The 19,497-nt window shown below is 45.3% G+C and overlaps 1 protein-coding gene across 5 annotated transcripts in view; it reads right to left on the bottom strand.

Annotated features, from left to right (window-relative positions):
• spock1 (SPARC (osteonectin), cwcv and kazal like domains proteoglycan 1) overlaps nucleotides 1–19,497 on the bottom strand; it is a 196,357-nt gene that overhangs the window by 106,261 nt on the left and 70,599 nt on the right. For 3 of the 5 annotated variants that reach the window (XM_048231445.1, XM_048231443.1, XM_048231444.1), the window contains exons 3-4: nucleotides 7,932–7,940; nucleotides 4,069–4,111 (exon numbers count right to left, since the gene is read on the bottom strand). In XM_048231445.1, the coding sequence (XP_048087402.1) occupies nucleotides 4,069–4,111; nucleotides 7,932–7,940 (52 nt within the window). The remainder of the gene's footprint in view (nucleotides 1–4,068; nucleotides 4,112–7,931; nucleotides 7,941–19,497) is intronic. The other 2 variants (XM_048231447.1, XM_048231446.1) reach the window with 1 other exon arrangement.

Here is a 19,497-nt window from a genome sequence, read left to right as displayed (position 1 = left end):
CAATTTGTCATCAAACTAAAAAAAAAAGTGTGTGTTTGTCAAAAGTGGAGAATCTTGCAGATCTCAGCCTTGGCCGGTCTTCTCATTAGCCAAACTCCTCAAACGTCCCCAAACACACACACACACACACACACACACACACACACACACACACACACACTGCGAGTCCTAATACGCCAACCACACAGTCTGTTCGCACAGTAACAATGCCTCACAGTCTTTTCCGAGCTTGTGCGTTTTATTAAACATCACCATGAGCCTTCATGTCAGTGACTGCCCAGTAGAAACCAGTAGAAAGCCTTCATGTCTACTGCCCAGTAGAGGTCTGTCTCAATGATTGGTCAGTGCCTGTCTAGTGATAGGAAGAGAGCGAACGGCCACCCAGTCTATCCAGCCTCAAACCAAGAGTCTCCAGAGAACTACATCTGCATCCTGGCCATACCGTACAGTACTACACAGCCAGGCTCATTGATATGACAGTCAGTTCTGTAGTTTTGGTCCTCCATAACAGGCCCATTACCACATCCATTTACATTCACATTCAAATGAGTCCATAACAGTCGTACAGGTGCAACATGCAACACTAAAGCAGCAAATGAATATGCACCAACTGTATGTGCATTATTTAACTCTCTCTCCCAGTCAGGGTGTTAGCGCTCATATAGACCCTTTCAACAATCAAAACAAAAACAATGCTTGAACATTCTATTTGGGCCCCAATCTACTTCCTCTGCATTAAGATAACATATGGAATGTTAAAACGGAAGTCTTGTGGGGCCAATTATGATGCTGATAATGGAACTCTCTTGAAAGGGTCCATAGAACGTCGCATACACACACACTGCTGCCTCCAAAAAGGGAATGAATGAAGCGAGACGTGGACGCCCTGCAAAATACAAAAATGAAATCATCACGCCGAAGGCCACAACGCAGAGATTTGACTCTGGCCACTCTGCGTTATCCCCACAGTGCCGAATAATTCTGCATATGTCATCTCAATGCCGGCAATAACATCACATTATTTAAGTTATGTGATGTGAGCTTGCTCGAGGCGAAGAACACAGAGCAGTGGTGGATCGCTGCGCTGGTCGAGTGTGCTCGAGGCGGCTCGTCCACAGACAAGTATGAGTGTGTGTGTGAGTCCTTGTGGTCAGGTCACTGGTGGTCAGGTCACTGTTGATGTAATGCTCATGATGTCTTGGCGGATTTTGCTTTGACATGCTGCATGAGCCATAAAGACATGATGTTAAAAAGGGTGCTAAAAATTGGCTGAGATGAAAGTGTTGCACACCGCTGCACTATACATCTTTCCTTTTATCTATCTTTACATACTGTATTACATGACATTATATATATATATATATATATATATATATATATATATATATATATATATATATATATATATATATATATATATATATATATATATATAGTATATACCATATATACTGTATAGCACATGTTGGTATACAGTACCAATGGGCAGCATCCTATCGTAACTCCCCCTATTTCCACCGGTCCCGTATTTCCACCGTCTTGCGTGTTTGTGTCACTTAATATCCATTTCTATACAAATCAAGACAGCAGACTCCTATAGAAACGCAACCACCCACAACATAGGTGTATCTAAATTAGCTATGTACCAAAAATGACATTTTACCGTGACTCGAGGAGCTGTAAACAGTGTTGTAAGGCTGCGTGTACACAACCGCTTGGAGCTCCAGTGGAATTTTAATTTCACAACGAGAATTATCGGTCTAACCGTCCATGTGCCGTTGAAACGGTGTAAATAGGCGACCCATCAGGCCAGCACTATAACTCCGAGCGTGGTAAACAAAATCGGATATTTCAGGCAGTAAATGCTCCCGTTAAGAACCAAACCAGATTTTGTTCAAATCTACACAACTATGGCTACTGAAAAATGTAAGGTTCATTTAGTAAATGTTATTTTGAAGTGTTAAAAAACATCGTTGTTTTAGAATTTCTGAACAAAAGTGGTGATAATTGGGGGTGTTACGATAGTTATGCTGCAGTAGGCGTAGCCTGCCAAGGACCACTCATGTGTCATGCCAACCTCTCCTCCCTGTCTGCTGACATTCCCTTTCTTCTTCACTTCAGACTCTGCTGAGAGGTGTTGCTGTTCGCTATCCCCACCCCACCAAAAAAAACGTCCCTTGCTGCCCACTGCCCATTACCACCTAACAGCTGTGCCCAGAGTTCTGCCATACACAACTACCCACTAATGTGCTAATATGGTCACAATCATACGTTCAACCCCTGAGTACATTAACATTCTCCATAGGCCTACTGTATGTTGTTGCCATTGCTTTTCCATCTGTATGCATGTATTCTACATCTCCACACGTTTCTTCTTGGTTACAGGTAGGCTTTCCTTGCCACCATTGCCTTTTGCTTACTCTATGGGTTTCAGGTCTTGAGTTCTGTAAAGCTCTCTGAGACCATGTCGGTTATTAATGGTGCTATGTAATTTAATAAGCCACAGCTTTTTGTAGAGCCAATTACAGTGTTGATCTCAGACATGGTTGCGATTTTGAATGTGCCACAGACTAAAATATTTGTTGTCATCCTGTTAGAATGCCAACAGATGTTCACAAGGAAATTTAATTACAGAAATTGAGTTAATTAATACTTCAAAAAACTCTTACATTTCTGTTACTGCTTCAGACTTTTCCAAACAGACTTTTCTAAAGTCCCAGGCACCTTTATATAATAAGGCAACTGGAACCATGCGTGGGCAAGGGAGTACCTATGGACTCAGGACACTAAAAGTAAGAGACTGGAGCATTTGTCAAAATCAGTGGCTCTAGGACACCAGAAGTGTCAGGGGGATGTAAAAAAAAAAGTTTTTTCGCAATTTGTCAGAGCAGTGCAGAAGCATAAGGTTTGAGTGTGACTAGGAGTGTGTGTGTGTGTGTGTGTGTGTGTGTGTGTGTGTGTGTGTGTGTGTGTGTGTGAGAGAGAGTATGTATGTGTGCGTGTGTAAGAGAGAGAGAGAGAGCGTAAAAGTGTGTGCATGTGTGTGTGAGTATGTGAGTATGTGTGTGTGTGTGTGTGTGTGTGTGTGTGTGTGTGTGTGTGTGTGTGTGTAGGGATGACAGAATGACAGAAAGAGGTGGGAAGAGAAAGAGAAACTGAGAGAGAGGCGCCTTGGATGGTACAAACTGTCCAAGGCCGTCGGAGTAATGAATGTTGTGCTCAGTGGCCGGCCCCGTGCTGCCCTGAGTATTATCTCTCTGGAGGATGTTCCATGTTTTGATAATACACCATTACAGACCTGCTCCTACGGTATGGGCTCCACTGAAGTGAAACACACTTTTTCATCTTCTGTCTCTCTTATCGCCATCCAGTAGCCCTTCCTCCATCTCTCTCTCTCCTCTTCCTCCTCCTCTCCCACCATTTCTCTCCCTCCCTCGCTCCTCCTTCTCTCTCTCTCTCCCTCCCATCTCTCTCTCTTTCAATCTCTCTCTCCACCCCTCCCATCCCTCTCTCTCTTTTTTTCTCTCTCAACCCCTCCTATCCCTCTCTCTCCCTCTCTCTCTCTCTCTCTCTCTGTGTTCTCCTTCTCCCCTCTCTCTGGCGTTATTGATCTGTTGGTCCTGCCGCAGTCTGGGAGATCAATAGAGCGAAATGGAGATTCCACCATGCGATTGGAGGCCCTCTTTTTTATAGGACTAATCTGAGCCCCAAGATCAAGAAGTAGAAACACAGGACACAGACAGAGAGCAAAGCAGGGGGCGAGGACATAGGAGGAGAAAAAGGAGGAGGAAGAAGAGAAGGAGAAAGAGGAGGAGGAGGAGAAGAAAGAACACATGAACCAGCCCCTCCTCCCACCACTCCGCTCCAAACCACACCACAGGAGGAAGCCCACAACCACCAAACCGCCCTCCCCCCCCCTCCCCAACTCATTTGCAGCCTCAGCTCCCTAGAGGTTGTCTGGGCCGGCTTGGCCACGGATATGGAGCACACTCCCTCTTCTTGCCACAAGCTATCAGAGTCTTGCCACTTACAAAAGAGCAAAATCCTTTCTTCCCCACCCAGCCTTACCTGAGTCTGCCGGCTTGCTTGGAGTCCAGCTCCTGAAGTCATCCTGTGCACAAACAAGCAGGAGGAGAAGAGTTATTAAAAGCTCAAATGGGCTGCATTTGGAGTAAATGGAACATAATGCACACACAGGGGTACAGTTATATACTGAGGCCAGCAGAGAGAGGAGCAGGTAGGACTCTGGTGTCACATGTGATTCAGTATGTCAGCACAGTTCCAGAGAGGGGGAGGATAGAGAGATGAGGAAAAAAAGGGGGATAAGGAGATAATAGTGGAGTGACAGGTCTATAAAAGAGATGGAACGAGAGAGACGGATTGACGGATAGCACTTAAGGAGGAGAAGGGCAGGTAAGTGGCCAGTGTGTGTGTGTGTGTGTGTGTGTTGTGTGTGTGTGTGTGTGTGTGTGTGTGTGTAAATGTGTTATGTGATGCGTCGCGTGCAAGGCAAGTCGCGTCGTGTGTGTGTGAGTGAGTGAGTGAGTGTGTAGAGAAAAGAAAGCAGTGAGTAAGACATAAGGTGGCACAGGCATTGCAACAAAAAACACAAGCACACCAAAAGATATGGCAATATAGCTCTTTTTCCATAGTGCGCACACACACACACACACACACACACACACACACACACCACACACACACACACACACAACCACCACCACCCGCACCAACAACACAAACAGAAACAGAAAAAATATATAAAAAATATATACAACAAACACAAAACAGTCAATTGCTTACGGACAGCGAGCAGGCCGCTGCTTATCTGATGGCGGGAAGCTGATATACCCAAAAGTTATCTGCCCACCGCCGCCTGACTGTCACCTCTGCACCTCACACCCCCGTGGAGACAGACCAGACAGACGTGCTCAGAGTCACCGATGAGATATATCTGCGCCTCAAAGTTTGACTCGCTGCACTGATTCTTATCTTCATACATACCGCCATCGACTGCGAGCTAGGCTGCACAAAGCAATGTGCTTTTTTTTATGTAATACCAATGCAGTCTGCGCTTCGATTAGCAATTAGGCATATAAGCATATGGCATAGCTTGGGTTAGCTGCTCTAAGCCTGGAACAGCTTTTGCTTCTCTTCTCAGCAGCATGTGCAGTGCAGTGTGGAGGTAATGGCATTATGTTCATGTCGCTGTATAATGTAGCGCAAACATGTCTGAACAAGAGTGGATTGGGCTCAATTAATCTCGGCAGGAGTAGGGAACAGATTTCATATGGTGGTGTGGTAACTTGAGCAAATATTAGCAGATGGAGGGGGGGGGGGGGAGAGGAGGGTGGAGGAAAAGGTAAAGATGATACTCTGTGCTGTAAGAATGTCTAAACGCTGTGGCGCATCCTGAACTGAAATGGAATTGAATGAGTATGATGGACAGTTGAGAAGAGATTAAAAGTGGCGGAGGAAGCGAAGAGTGAGTGGGCGCTAATTTCGTAAGTGAGCACTTGCGAGGCTTCTTCCATTCCCATTAGCAACGGCAGCGGACAGAACTGGCCCACACCAGCTCAAGAGCAAGGACAAGGGATGAAAAGCAGAAAAGACAAGCCCAGCGGCACATCATGTAGAGACTTTCATCTTCATCCTCATCCATCATCGTCATCATCATCATCATCGTCATCACCATCACGGCGATCCTCACCACCATGCTTGCTGGAGTGTTGACGCTAAATGAATTTAATATAATTCCGACTGCATGATGATTATCACAACTACAGCTCATTCTACCTGCCAAAACCGTTTCATGTCAAAACACATCTTCCTTAGATCCGGCTGATTCCGAGGATCCCAACTTCCTCTGTGCTCCCCCTGCCTGTTCCTGTCTCGCCGAGTGACACAGTAAGTTGGTGGCTTTATCTGACGCCCAGGCAGACGTCCTGTCTGTGTGTGGCTGGGCCGCGTTTGCCATGTGTGGGATTAGAAGAAGGCTGCGCTCGGTGCTGCTGGCTGAGAGAGCTCCGGCTTCAGACAGCCACCCTCTGGGCCAGTCTTCCCCCTCCGCCTTTGAACTCCGCCCCCCCTCTTACCACAGAGACCTATCACAACACCCCCCTCCGCCTCCATGCCTGTCAATCAGCAAAGTCAAAGAGTTCAGATAGAGCCATGCAAGGCGACAACAGCTTCGTATTCATTTTGTTTGTCATGCCCTGCTGTTCAACTCTGTCTGTTGCCCCTTTCTCTTTCTCTCTCTCTACCACTCTCCCCCCCCTCTCTCTCTCTCTCTCTCTCTCTCTCTCTCTTTCTCTCTCTACCTCTCTCTCTACCTCTCTCTCTGCTCTTATCTGTGCACATCTCTTGACACTGTCGCTATCTGGGCTTCTGTTGTCATTCACATCTGTTTCTTTGTGTCTTTCCCATTGCTGTGCTGATGGATATCAGAGTGCAGGCCCAGACAGAGCGGCTGTGACAAGCACCACTAGTCATCAGTTCAACTCCCAAGCCGTTCGAATATGTAAAAAAATACAGCTTGGTTATTGTTGGCTATTTTCTTCTTCTACTATCTTTCTTATTATTGTGCTAAATGTTCCAAATGTAAAGCACTTTGAGCTGCATTCTGTGTATGAAAGGTGCTATACAAATAAAGCGTATTATTATTATTATTATTATTATTACAGCTTCCATGTGCTGTGAGTGGCTCTGGATGATGGAGTCGCCAATGTAAGATGATACAAATACAGTGTGAGGGGGCGAAAGGAGAGAGTTATGGAGCTAAACACACACACACACACACACACACACACACACACACACGGCATGGTCGAAACTAAATCCCTCCAGTCACACACAGTTAAACTTTAATTAACCTCATAAACACAGTGTCACTTGTTCACCTCTGATGGTGAGACTGAGCTAGATGCATTATTGATTGTTATCCTTAAATCACTTCATGTGGGATGCAAAAGAAAAAATGAATTGCTGGCTATTAAAATGCCTTCTCAGGGGTTTTGAGTCAGCAGTCGACGTGCTTTTGTCTGTTGGATACAAACACATAAACACACACACATACAGGCACACATCCACAAACACACACACAAACACATGCACACACCAAGACCCACGCAAACACTGACACACTTAAAGTGCACCGTTCCCTCTCCTCCATTAAATAATAGGACTGGCTGATTAGCCAGTGAGGAGGGCAGGGGACGGAGTGAGTGGAGTGTGGGAGAGAGGATAGAGGCGGCTGGGTAGGTGGGTGCTGGGAGAATGGACAGACTCAAGCACCACAGAGAGGAAAGACTACGGGAACTAAGGGGGAATAAAGACAGGACCTAAGTGAGTATAAGAGGGACACACATAGAGAGCTAAATGAGAATTTACAACCGTTTAGTGCCAGAGAATCTACAAACACACAATACAGAGGGAAAGGAAAGACACACACAGACACACACACACACACACACACACACACACACACACACACACACACACACACACACACAAAAGGACATGATTCCTTCCCAAAAAAAACATACACAGACACAAACCAATAGTACAGAGTGTTAGAGAATCTACAAACACACAATACAGAGGGAAAGGAAAGACACACACGCATACGCACGCACACACACACACACACACACACACACACACACAAAAGGACATGATTCCTTCCCTAAAAAAACATACACAGACACAAAACAACACACAGAAAGCACAGACATGCACCTCCTATTTGGATACCAAAGCACTAAAAGTGAATGAAAAAGGAGCTTTGTGGTCCAGTCTGATATGGGGCCGGCCTATCAGCCTCTTCCCGAGGCGCCCAACCTCTCCTGAGCTCATCTCCCGTCTCTGGACTCAAATCAACAGTCCATTAGCCACGCCAAATGAATTACATCAATAGTGGATAAATAACTTACCTCAACCTCCTTCGTTTGAGAGCATGGGAGACAACACAAAGAGAGAAAAGAAATAGGGAAGTCATTAGTTTTTTTGTGTGTGCGAGCTGCAGAGAATCCAACTCAAAGCAGGGGAGTATGCATTATTAATGTGATTCCAACATTATCACACTCTTACAAGCGCACACACACACATGCAGATGGTTGCGCACTGACTCACACAAGACACACACAGAGACACACACACACAATACACACAGGGACACAGGGTGCGTTTTCCAGTGCAATTCATATATACAAACTCAAACACCCCATGTGCGATAATGAGATTGTGTTGTTGCCACAGGCAGCTGTGACACATTCACACATCTCTCACACACATACACTGTCACACCAATACCCTTGCACACACACTTTACTCTCTCACACACACACACAGACATACACACACCCAACCACACGCACATAAACACACACACACACACACACACACACACACACACACACACACACACACACACACACACACACACACACACACACACACAGCCCCTGCTGGCGTGCCTTGACACTGAGCTTCATTGGAAGAGACGTGTAATTCCACACACGAAGAGGAAAAATTATAGCAGCAGACTGAAGGGAGAAGGGAGCAGAGGGATGATTGGGGTGTTGGGGTGGGGCGAAGTGGAGGAGGAGGAGGGGAGGAGGAGGAGGAGGAGGAAATAGAAGAAATGAAGAGAAATGAAGAGAGAAAAAAAAAGACCCCAACACAAAACATTAGCAGATCTACACCCGTGGATGGCAGAAGCAGTGGCAGCCCCAGAGCTCAGCCATCCCCCCGCCACAGATGCAGACTTACAGGGGCACGAGCCCCCTGACCCCCCCACCCCATAGAGCACATCCACCCTGTCACACTCACACTCCGATGTAATGGAGGTCGACAGAAGCAGACTTGCGCAGAGTGTAGACTTCACTCACTGACACTTGAAGAGGAGACATGCTAGCAACTCATGCTTGAGCCCTCTAGTGTAGCCAACGATAGGGGTCGCAGGTTCAAACACAGCATGTGACATCGCTTCTTTCTCACACTGAGGTTTACATAAAGGTTGCCAGGTCACCAGTTACATCCTATTATTGGTTTGACACGGAACACTGACTTATTATTAGCCTATTACAGTAACAGGGATATCTCCCTATTAAATGATGTGCACCACCACTCTGGGATATCTCGCAGAAGCTAAATGATGTGCACCACCACTCTCATAGAGTAACATAAATACACATACTGTACACAACAATAAGAAAACTAGATCATCTGGAAATAATGAGGTCCTCTGGATAACTGCTTTGTGGACTAACATACATTTTAACCGTTTTCCTCCAATAGCTTCCTATTCCTATTTGAGGCAAAGATCTTACTCCAGACATGGACAGTCATATTACTTTCAAAGACCACAGCCTATGTATGACCGAATATGTGTAGAATGTTAACCCATGGACTGTATCTCTGTTTCTCTCTGTCTTTCCAGACACACTGCAGAGAAGCCATAATGCTGAAGTCTCAGATTAGGCTGGAGGCTGGGACAAAGCCATGGTTGCTAACCGAACACTCCAAGGGGTTTTATCTCTTAATTTCCTCACTGACTCTCACTATCTGTCACATCCTTCTCCCAGATTTTTTTTCAGAGCGAGAGAATGCTCTGGTGCCTTGTGTGAAAGAGCCTGTCAGTGTAGACGACCGATCTCCCACGGTCCGCCTCCCCACTCTGGCCTAGAGTTCTGCCTCCTCATTCATTGGGCTCTCACCATGTAAACACACACTGTTGAGCATCGTTCACTTGAAATCCAAGCTCTTGGCAAACTGCGTTATGAAAGACTGTCACAGGCACTAGAGCAGGGTATAGGGGCAATCTAGCAATTTCACCTGAGGCCATAAATACAGGCTGTGCACAGAGAAAGGGGAGGAAGGAAGAGAGGGAGGGAGGAGGGAAGGAGAGAGGAAGGAAGGGAGGAAGGAGGGAAGAGGAAAAGTAGGAAGGGAGTAAAAACAGAAAAGTGGAAGGAAAAAGTGAACTAAAGTAAGAAAGAACAGAAGAGTAAATGGAAGTAAATACATGTAGGCTACACATGCGCTACATTGATCATAACCGTTGTACAATTAGGGCTGGAACTGAACATTAACATATTCTTAACAGATTTTGCCCATAGCAAACTGGCTAAACTCTGCTCACTGTATAACCTTAATTATGCACTGAAGCTCAAGCACTGACTAAATTTCCACCATTTGGTTATCTATTATTTATAATGCACTGAGACAGAGGTGAGTGGAGTGCTTTCATACGAATCTTCCCAAATGCACTAATTTAAACAGTTTAGCTCCTTTAAAATATCTGTGGACATTTAATATATTGTAGTGTTCACTGCAATTAAACTCACACTGTAGTTACACAGAATGTCTTATACTTGTCTGTTGTTGGCAATAGCCATGCTAGCCATGCCATACAAACTGATGAACACTATTTCCAGGTCATCTACACACACACACACACACACACACACACACACACACACACAGAGGGGAGCCTCTTTTATTGGCTCAGACCAGTGCCTATTGTTTAAAACATTATATAACTATAACCATCAGGCAACTCTACATCACGATGAACAAGTCTAAGTTACACTAGACAAGCCTGTAGGCCTGTAGTGCATTTATCTTTAACAGTCGTTAAAGATCACATAGCACAGCCCTATTAATGTTAAATGAGTTATGTGCATGTTTACCACCATTTAGCCAGGGGGCACCTGTGGGTTAGCATTGGCAGAGATCCATTAACATTCAAGCAGCATAAGTCACACATTACACAGCCTCAGCCCGGTGTCAAACACCCCTGATAAACAAGATTAATGACAACAAGAAGCGTGGCTAACTGTGCACCCACTCATATGGGCAAAAAAAAGGTGCGCTAATATTGCATTACTATTCTCCTACAGACAGAGCCCTGACCTTGGCTGCCCTAGCATGCTAATGAATGCAAAGATCCCTCATTAAATATTTAAACATGCTCATCAGTCACACCAGAGAGGCTATTTTAACCAAAGCTGTTTTCATTTGGGGGAATAATTCAATGCCTCTCGCTGAGATGGTTGCGAATAGATTCTTTTTCTAAAAATGAGTTGATGGTTTAAAGCTCTTTTTTATCGTTCAACCAACGTAGCTTTTAAGTGCTAATGCAAACGATATTTGGGAGGGGGGTTCAAAGACTTGACAAGAACAGTGGACACACACTGGTGTGAGTTGCGGCGTAGAGACGAGTAGTCTGAAACCGTTTCCCCCTGCTGAGAATCCATAACATGTCAGTTGAGTGTGTTTGATCAGACCTGAGATCTGGGAACCTTGTTATCGAATTACTGTTGTTTACTGTCGTCTTTAGGGAGTTTACCAATACTGTCAAGCACAGTATTCTACCCCTCGGTTTAGAACTCACCTCGCAGCAATGTTTGCATAGCTGCAGATTTTCTCTGGAGACAAATCTGACAACATACAACACCTACACAGCAATCAAGACTCTAATGATCGATATAAACCAACTAAACTGCACATTATGCCAGCAACATCATCTAAATCATCTACCCACCTTTGCCAGGTCTGTTTAAATGAGACTGCATGAGATTTTTTTTTGTCTTCATAAATAGGCCTACTAATGACATCCAATAGAACAATAAATATTCTTTTTTTCTTCCTAGCTGATGCTTAAATCAGCTTTAGGCCTACCATAAGGATGGATAGAAAATTAATTTAAACTCTTCTATGCTGAAGATTCTCATGCACTGTGAAATGCAACATGTATCAGACACTCTCAAAGAGTTTCCTTCCCTCCTTTAAAAAAAATCCATCCATTCTATCCTCCTACTCTTATGGTCAAGGGGAAAAAATCCCATAATGGGAAAACCTGTGGGAGTGAAACAATCCTTCTGTACACAATTAGCTCATACTAATGAGTTGCTCTGTGTAGAAATGTACACACGTCGTCTGATTCCAGCGAATGGACACTCGATCAGGGAGGCTACAGCTGCAGCTCCCAGTCTGTGGGGACTTATTCTCCGGGGGATGTATACATACTGTATCTGTGTGTGACTGACAGGACCGAGCAATGCTATTTTACATGCATTTGGACACTTGGAGCGGCTTTCCTTTGGCAGTCCCACATGCAGTGGACGACAGCCAGCTGGACGGCGTCCACATCCAATTACATAAAACTCATCCCTTCCAAACCAGAACGGACCAGTAAGAATGGCCCGGTTGCTTGTCAGACACTGCCCATGGCATAAGATATCATGCGCGTGAGATATGAAAGGATGTTTAACCCAAGTTTCACACTGTGGTGCGGTGAAGTCTTTGTTCTTCTAAGAGAAAAATAAAAATCTGCCTAAAGGGGAGAGTCAGACAGTTACATGCGTGGTTAGCCATGCGCTTGGTGAAATCGCCTTTGTAGAAATGGAAGAGAGAAATATCTGTGAAGGATTCTGAGAAGGATACATGCTGATTAAATGAATAAATGATGACCCTGCTCACACTTGGAGCAGTGGTTCAGCGCTCTTGAAGGCAGGCTTCTTGAAAAAGAGGCATTATTATTGTTGATGCAGGGGATGACTTCCTTAAGCAGTAATATAAAAACTTTTTTTAATTTTATGTGAGTTCAACTCATTACACACACAAGTATACTGCTGTTCTTTTAGTAATTTGTTTACATACACATTTTTTGTGAGCATTATAACTCCATGTCCCTTTTATGTAATATTTTCTAACTAGCCTATTCTACTGGGTTTGTTCAAATGGTTGTTTAAATTGACATTGTTTGTTTGCATGTTTGTCAGCATTTTTTTTAAGTACCATCATTACAAGTGATTCACAGCTGACACACATTATGCTGCATGATGTAATGGGTCACATATATTAAGTACTGTAGACAATGTGTCTAGCATTGTAAGAGGCTGACAAAAAGATGTTTTGTTACATTTTCGAGGGCTGATGAAATTTCATTGATTTCTGCAAACATACTCACTCATTTGAAAAGATCTAGTGACAAAGAGGAGAAATAGCTGTAGTTCACCTTGACGTACCATCCTTGTCTTTCTACCATTCCGCCACCCTTCTGACTCTACAGACACAATTGAGTTGGAGGTAAATAATGAAGAAGAAGAGAATGAATTGGTATGCGGTAAACAGAGAGAGAGAGAGAGGGGGGGGAGGGAGGAGTAGTTAAAGAAAGAAAGAAGAGAGGAAGAGATAAGGGAAAGAATAGAGAAGGGTGTGCATGCCTGACTTTGAATACTCACATGATTTTGTTAGCTTAGATTGCTCGGTTGTTTACAAAGGGGCACAGTGGGATTGTGGGAATCGTAGTATTGATTAGAGCCAAGGCTCAGGGGCCTCTCCTTCCCAGCCTGGCCCGGCCCTGCTCAAGGCTCCCAGGATGCGGAACTCTTTATGTTCTTTAATCCACAGTCCTTGTCTCTGTGTGTCTCTGTGCGTGAGTCGATAGAGTCAATTCTGCACCTAGTCTGGGGGATTTTACTTTTGTTTTCTCCCATAAACCCATACCACCCCCATCCTACCTCTCTCTGTCTCCCTGTCTGTCTGTCTGTCTGTCTGTTTGTCTGTCTTTCCCCTCTAAATGGCCCAGGATACATGCTGCTACAGAAGAGAAAAGAGAAGATATAGAGGAAGTATATAACACAGAAGATCATTATTTCACGGAGAGAGAGAGAGAGGGAGAGAGAGAGAGAGAGAGGGAGGGAGAGAGAACACTACCACCCATGCTCTAGGATGAAAAGGCACATCCACACGCTGCATCTTCTGAGACTACTATTCTATCTTGAATACACAAATCATTCAGTGATGTAGGTGTGCCAGCCTCTCAAGCACTCAGAAAGAAGACGGTCACCCATGAAAACGCCCTGTCACACAGAGAGAGAGAGAGAGAGAGAGAGAGAGAGAGAGAGAGTCTTCATGGGTGGATCACTATCAACCCTGTGGGAAAGCTGACAGATGGCAACAGTGTTTTTCCATGCATGTGTGACTAAGAGTAGAAATGCGGACCATTAACACGACACACACACACACTCACAAACACACACACAAACACACGCCACACGTAGAGAGAGTCACTCATACATAATTCTGCCTGAATTTGAGTGATATAATTGATATAATGAGTGAATCAGTGTAACTAGGGTGGGTGTGGAAATAAACAATAAACGTGTGTATTTCATGCATGAGATTTAGGTCCACATTAGCCTGGGAAAAACCCAGACGTACTTCCAGCAAATTCGAGATTCGCTCTGAAAGTCCGTCTGGCCATTCTGAACCCATTCTAGCCCATTTTCAATTTTCCTAGATCTAGGCGCCAATCAGAACCCTTGAGGCGGGCTTTACACAATGACGATAGTGCACCCTGTTGAAGAAGCCGGGTTTTAAAAAAAAAAAAAAAACATCAACGATGGCTGCTGCCGCTTGTTTGAAGCTGCGATCACGATGGTTTAAGACAGGGAGTTAGAAGTTTCTTCTTCCTTATGTTGGAATATGCAACATTGTACAAACATGTAAGGGATACCTATGTGATATCTGCAACAGTGGTAGACTACTGAAAACGGTTTGATATTCTGTTCATTTATAGGCCTATAGTAGCTGGACACGTAGGCCTAGCTGACAGAAAACACATACCGGTAGGCTACTTTTGAATTGGTGTGCTATGCGAGCATAACTCGAATGCTTCAGTGTTTGTCTTGAAACAATTCCGGCATAATTGCTTTGAACGTTTCAGTCTCTCGTCCCCCATTCCTGCTTTATATGTCCCGGTCAGCCAGAAAGGACGAATGAAACAAAATGCTCGTTTGAACATGAACGGTTTTGTTCAGAGCTGAAAATGCAATTGTGTTTGACAGAGGGCAGATGTAAATTGCTAGTGACAAAATATTAGCTTTCAGTGTGGCACGATGTCTTTGTAAATGTTTAATTAAAAAGTGGTTAATTTTTCCTGCTTCTCCCTACAACCAGACAGTTTTGCAAATGGTGTGTTTCCGTCACTCTGTCTCTTTCGTTGCTCTGGTTGGTTTTTGGCCTCTCCTATTGCGTCCTAGGCATTTTGATCGGCGTCCGTTTGGGGGCGCCCTTTGGAAATGGGCTGTGAACGAACCTTCCACAGACTCACTCTCAGTTATGACTGAGAAGGGTCTGGTTTCAACCGGGCTAGGTCCACATCTAATAATGCAAGTATTCTATCCAACCCCTGTGAACATGTGTACATACACTTTGTGTGTGTGTGTGTGTGTGCGTGTGTGTGTGTGTATATGTGTGTGTGTGTGTGTGTGTGTATATATATGTGTGTGTATGTGTGTGTGTGTGCATGTGTGTGTGTGTGCACTCACTGCAAATCTATTCCTTGTGACAGCCCGATGCCGCAGCGCACCAACCCCACCACCTCCAGAGTAGCGGCCATAAACGCAACCCCTCTCCCCAGGGAGCCGTCCAGCCGCCCGCGCCCTCCTCCAGCTTTACAGCGCCACTGAGCACCGCATAAAAGTGCTGAGCCCGGAGTAAAACTTTACAATTGCAGGAGCTAACGCGGCCAGTCACGAAGCCTGGGGAAGTTAGCGTAGCGCTGAAGAATCATATTTATCATCTCGTAGATCTGATTTATTAGGGCTAATGACCGGGTTTATCGCCCATTAAAGTTATATGGAGAAGAGTGTGAGGTTGGCTGGTATGTGTTTGTTGCCAATAAGGAGCCTTGTTGTTAGGGACAAAGGTAAAGTGGCAGTAATGTATGGAGGGGGGGTGCTCGACCGCATGAGAGCCTGTCAACATTTAAACAGGGAGGTATGTGTGTGTGTGTGTGTGTGTGTGAGAGAGAGAGAGTGTATGTATGTGTGTGTGTGTACTGTATGTGTGTGTGTGTGTGTAGTGTGTGTGTGTGTGTGTGTAGTGTGTGTGTGTGTGTGCCCTCCTAACACACCTGTCTCCCTCTCCACTGGAGGGGAGAATGAGCAGTCATCGCCTCAGTGGAGATTTTATATGTACAGAGAAGAAGGGAGGGAGGAGGCCAAGTAGGAGGGAGGGAGCAAGGGAAAGAGAGACTGAAAGAGAGAGAAAAAGACTGCAGGGAAACAAACACAAAAAGGAAAGACTGACGCAGGCAGGACACAACTGTGTATCTCTCCCTCTCCCAGGTCAAACACAACTCCCCACCAACGGCCGTTCCCTGCTTTGATACAATATTAACCTTTACTGTCTCTGCCAAATTACACAATTACAGCCGGTAGCTTTTCTTGGGAGGCGCTAAATGATAGCTAAAGGTTAGCTTTAATAGGCATCTGAATGTCACGTTCTCATGAGGTGAGTGGCCCGCGGGGGGGGGGGGGAGCGTTAGCTTGATGCTAAAATCAAAACATCTCCAGAAAAAGAAAAAAAAAGCCAGCAGGTGCTGTGTGTCTGTGTGGCCTTCCATTTCATTAAGGTGCGCTTATTAATAGAGAATACACTCATTATCTTATATGGCTGAAATGAGTGTTCCATTGAAACATGATTTGAAGAGAATGAAGCTGTCAAAATAAGCCCAAAGGGGAGAAGCTAATGCAGCCAAACCCTCACAGTCGAGTCACATCTACTGGCTTTCCACTGGCTTACAGGTGTGTGATACTCTACCAGTGGGAGAGTATCCATCCAGCTCTAACACAGCTGAGGAGTTAAGGGAGGGCTGTATAAAGCACCTGCTAAACCAGAAGATGCTGTAGTGCACTCTGCCCAACTCCCATCTGATTTAAAACACATTGGATGTGTGAGTTCATCTGAGCTACAGTGCGCCATATGTTTCATCACTGTGAGCAGGGATGGAGAACAGACTGTACTCTTGTCCTTCTGATGCTTAATCACTCCCATTGTCTCTTCTCTGTCTGTTGTGCTCCCCCATGTACATCAGAACAGTCTTCTACCCCTCTCCCTCGTCCCTCTCTCTCTCTCCCTCCCTCTCTTTCACACTTCTCTCTCTCTCTCTCTCTCTCTCTCTGTCTACGACATCCCCACTTCACTCCCTCATTCCCCCTTATCTCTTTCACTCTAATCTCTGCCTCTCTCAGGACCACATACACTGATGCACCATCTGTCTGAAGGACAACACGGAAGAGGGGATGTTGAAGAGAAAGAGAGAGAGAGAGAGAAAGACAATGAGAGGAGAAGGAGAAGAAGAAGAAGAAGAAGAGGAGGATGAATGATGAGATGGTGAAAGTAAGAGTGATGAAAATCGTGGGAATGGAAGAGAGCGAGGGAGGAGAAATGAGATGAGTGAGGGATGATGGAGTGATGAGGATGAATGAGACAGGGAGGATTAGGAGCTCGGCTCTGCTCGCCGACTTTTTACAGCATGGGGAACAAACAGAGCATGCCCAAATAGCTGCCATGGCAACGCACCGGTACCCGTCCCACTCCAAGAGAAGCAACCATCAACCATGTGAGAGAAAAACAGAGAGAGTGTGTGTGTGTGTGTGAGAGAGAGAGAGATGACTAAAGTAACTACAACACAAAGTGAAGCACAGTGAATTTGTGCATAACAGGTTGGTTGATGTGACACAAACACACACATCATAGGCCTAAACATGCAGATACACACACACACACTGAGCCATAAATACGGGTACACAGATACTGTGTGTATGTGTAGATGTAGAGTAGTGTGTGTGTGTGTGTGTGTGTGTGTGTGTGTGTGTGTGTGTGTGTGTGTGTGTGTGTGCTCTCAAGAGTATGACAACAATAAAGCTCTACATAAAGTTATGATTATGATTACATGTACCGTAAATATCTCTTTGGCTTGTAAACACACACAAACACACACACACACACACACACACACACACACAGCATGTGGATGAGTAGATAAGAGTGAAGGTGGGTGCTCTCTGTGGCCCAGACTGTGTGTGAGGGAGGCATGGCCCTGGGATCTCCTGCTATCTGATGGCAGAGTTTGATAACGAGCAGAGAGTGTTGTGCTGCTAGAGACACCACACTCATCCATCTGGCTACGTTGCACAACACAACATAAACACAACACACTGCACACTGCACACAAACGCAACACAACACAACATAAACACAACACAACACAACATAAACACAACACACTGCACACTACACATTGCAAATGCAACACAACACAACACAACACAACATAAACACAACACAACACAACATAAACACAACACGACACAACACAACACAACACAACACAACACAACACAACACAACACTACACACTGCAAACGCAACACAACACAACACAACACAACACAACACACTGCACACTACACACTGCAAACGCAACACAACACAACACAACACAACACAACACAACACAACACAACACAACATAAACACAACACAACACACTACACACTGCACACTTCACACTGCAAACACAAACACAACACAGCGTAAACACACCAAAACGATCAGAGCAGAGTCACCATCCATACACAGGCAGCTAATGGGTTTGAAACCCAGCAGAACAAATGTCTGTGTGTGTGTGTCAGTACACCTGTGGGAGACCTGCCAGATGATCACGATTTGTAGAATTGGCTTGTTCACTTCAAGGTTCTCTTCTACCCTGACCTACAGCAGTGAGACACCAGTGTGGAGGGTTGTACATATGTGTGTGTATGTATGTATGTGTGTATTTGTGTGTGTGTGTATGTGTGTGTGTGTGTGTGTGTGTGTGTGTGTGTGTGTGTGTGTGTGTGTGTGTGTGTGTGTGTGTGTGTGTGTGTGTGTGTGTGTGAGGAGGGGGAGAGGGGAGTGTCCCCTTCACTAGCTCAGCAGTACTGTACTCCCACATCATGGAGCAGCTCCATGAGCCGACCCAGGCAGCGTAACCCCGGAGACCCAGGAGGGAGGATGGAGTCCAGCCACGAGCCGTGAAGATGAGCCCCACAATCCCCCCCCCCCGAGACCCCGCACCAGCCGGACAGCGCTGCTGTCATGGTAAGGTGCCAGAGCAGCCCGAGGAACAGAAATCAATACTTTCATTTAGTTCTGACACGGCCTCTCTACCTACTGTCAAAACCCAATGGGAATCGCGGATGAAGGAGAGAAAAAGAAGAAGAATAGAAGTGTGATGGCTTGGTGTTGACAGCCGCTTGGAGAGACTGAGACTTGGGAATGCTGCTGCCATGTTCTCCTCTCTCCTCTCCTCTCCTCTCCTCTCCTCCACACTCTCCCCATGGCATAGAGCAAGAGAAGGGAATTCATTCCAGTCTATTAATGTTCTGCGGGGTCTTTGGCCTGGATCTGTTGCCCTGGTTACCTGAGCCCAGGGACGGAGGGGGGGTGATAGGAGGGTTTGATTGAGAGTTCGTTGGGGGGGGGGGGGGGTTTGATTGAGAGTGTTCGTTAGTTTCTTTGTATTCATATAGATACATGCCAGAGGATCATGATTTGTAGAATTGGCCTGTTCACTTCAAGGTTCTCTTCTTCCCTGACCTACAGCAGTGAGACACAGTGCTCTCAAGAGTATAACATAGATTAAGGGTAAAGTTATAA

Source organism: Alosa alosa, chromosome 21 (genome assembly GCF_017589495.1).
Source record: "Alosa alosa isolate M-15738 ecotype Scorff River chromosome 21, AALO_Geno_1.1, whole genome shotgun sequence".
In the NCBI taxonomy this organism is placed as follows: Eukaryota; Metazoa; Chordata; class Actinopteri; order Clupeiformes; family Clupeidae; genus Alosa; species Alosa alosa.
The sequence above is the reverse complement of the archived record's forward strand: the minus strand, read 5'-3'. Positions and strand labels throughout refer to the sequence as shown.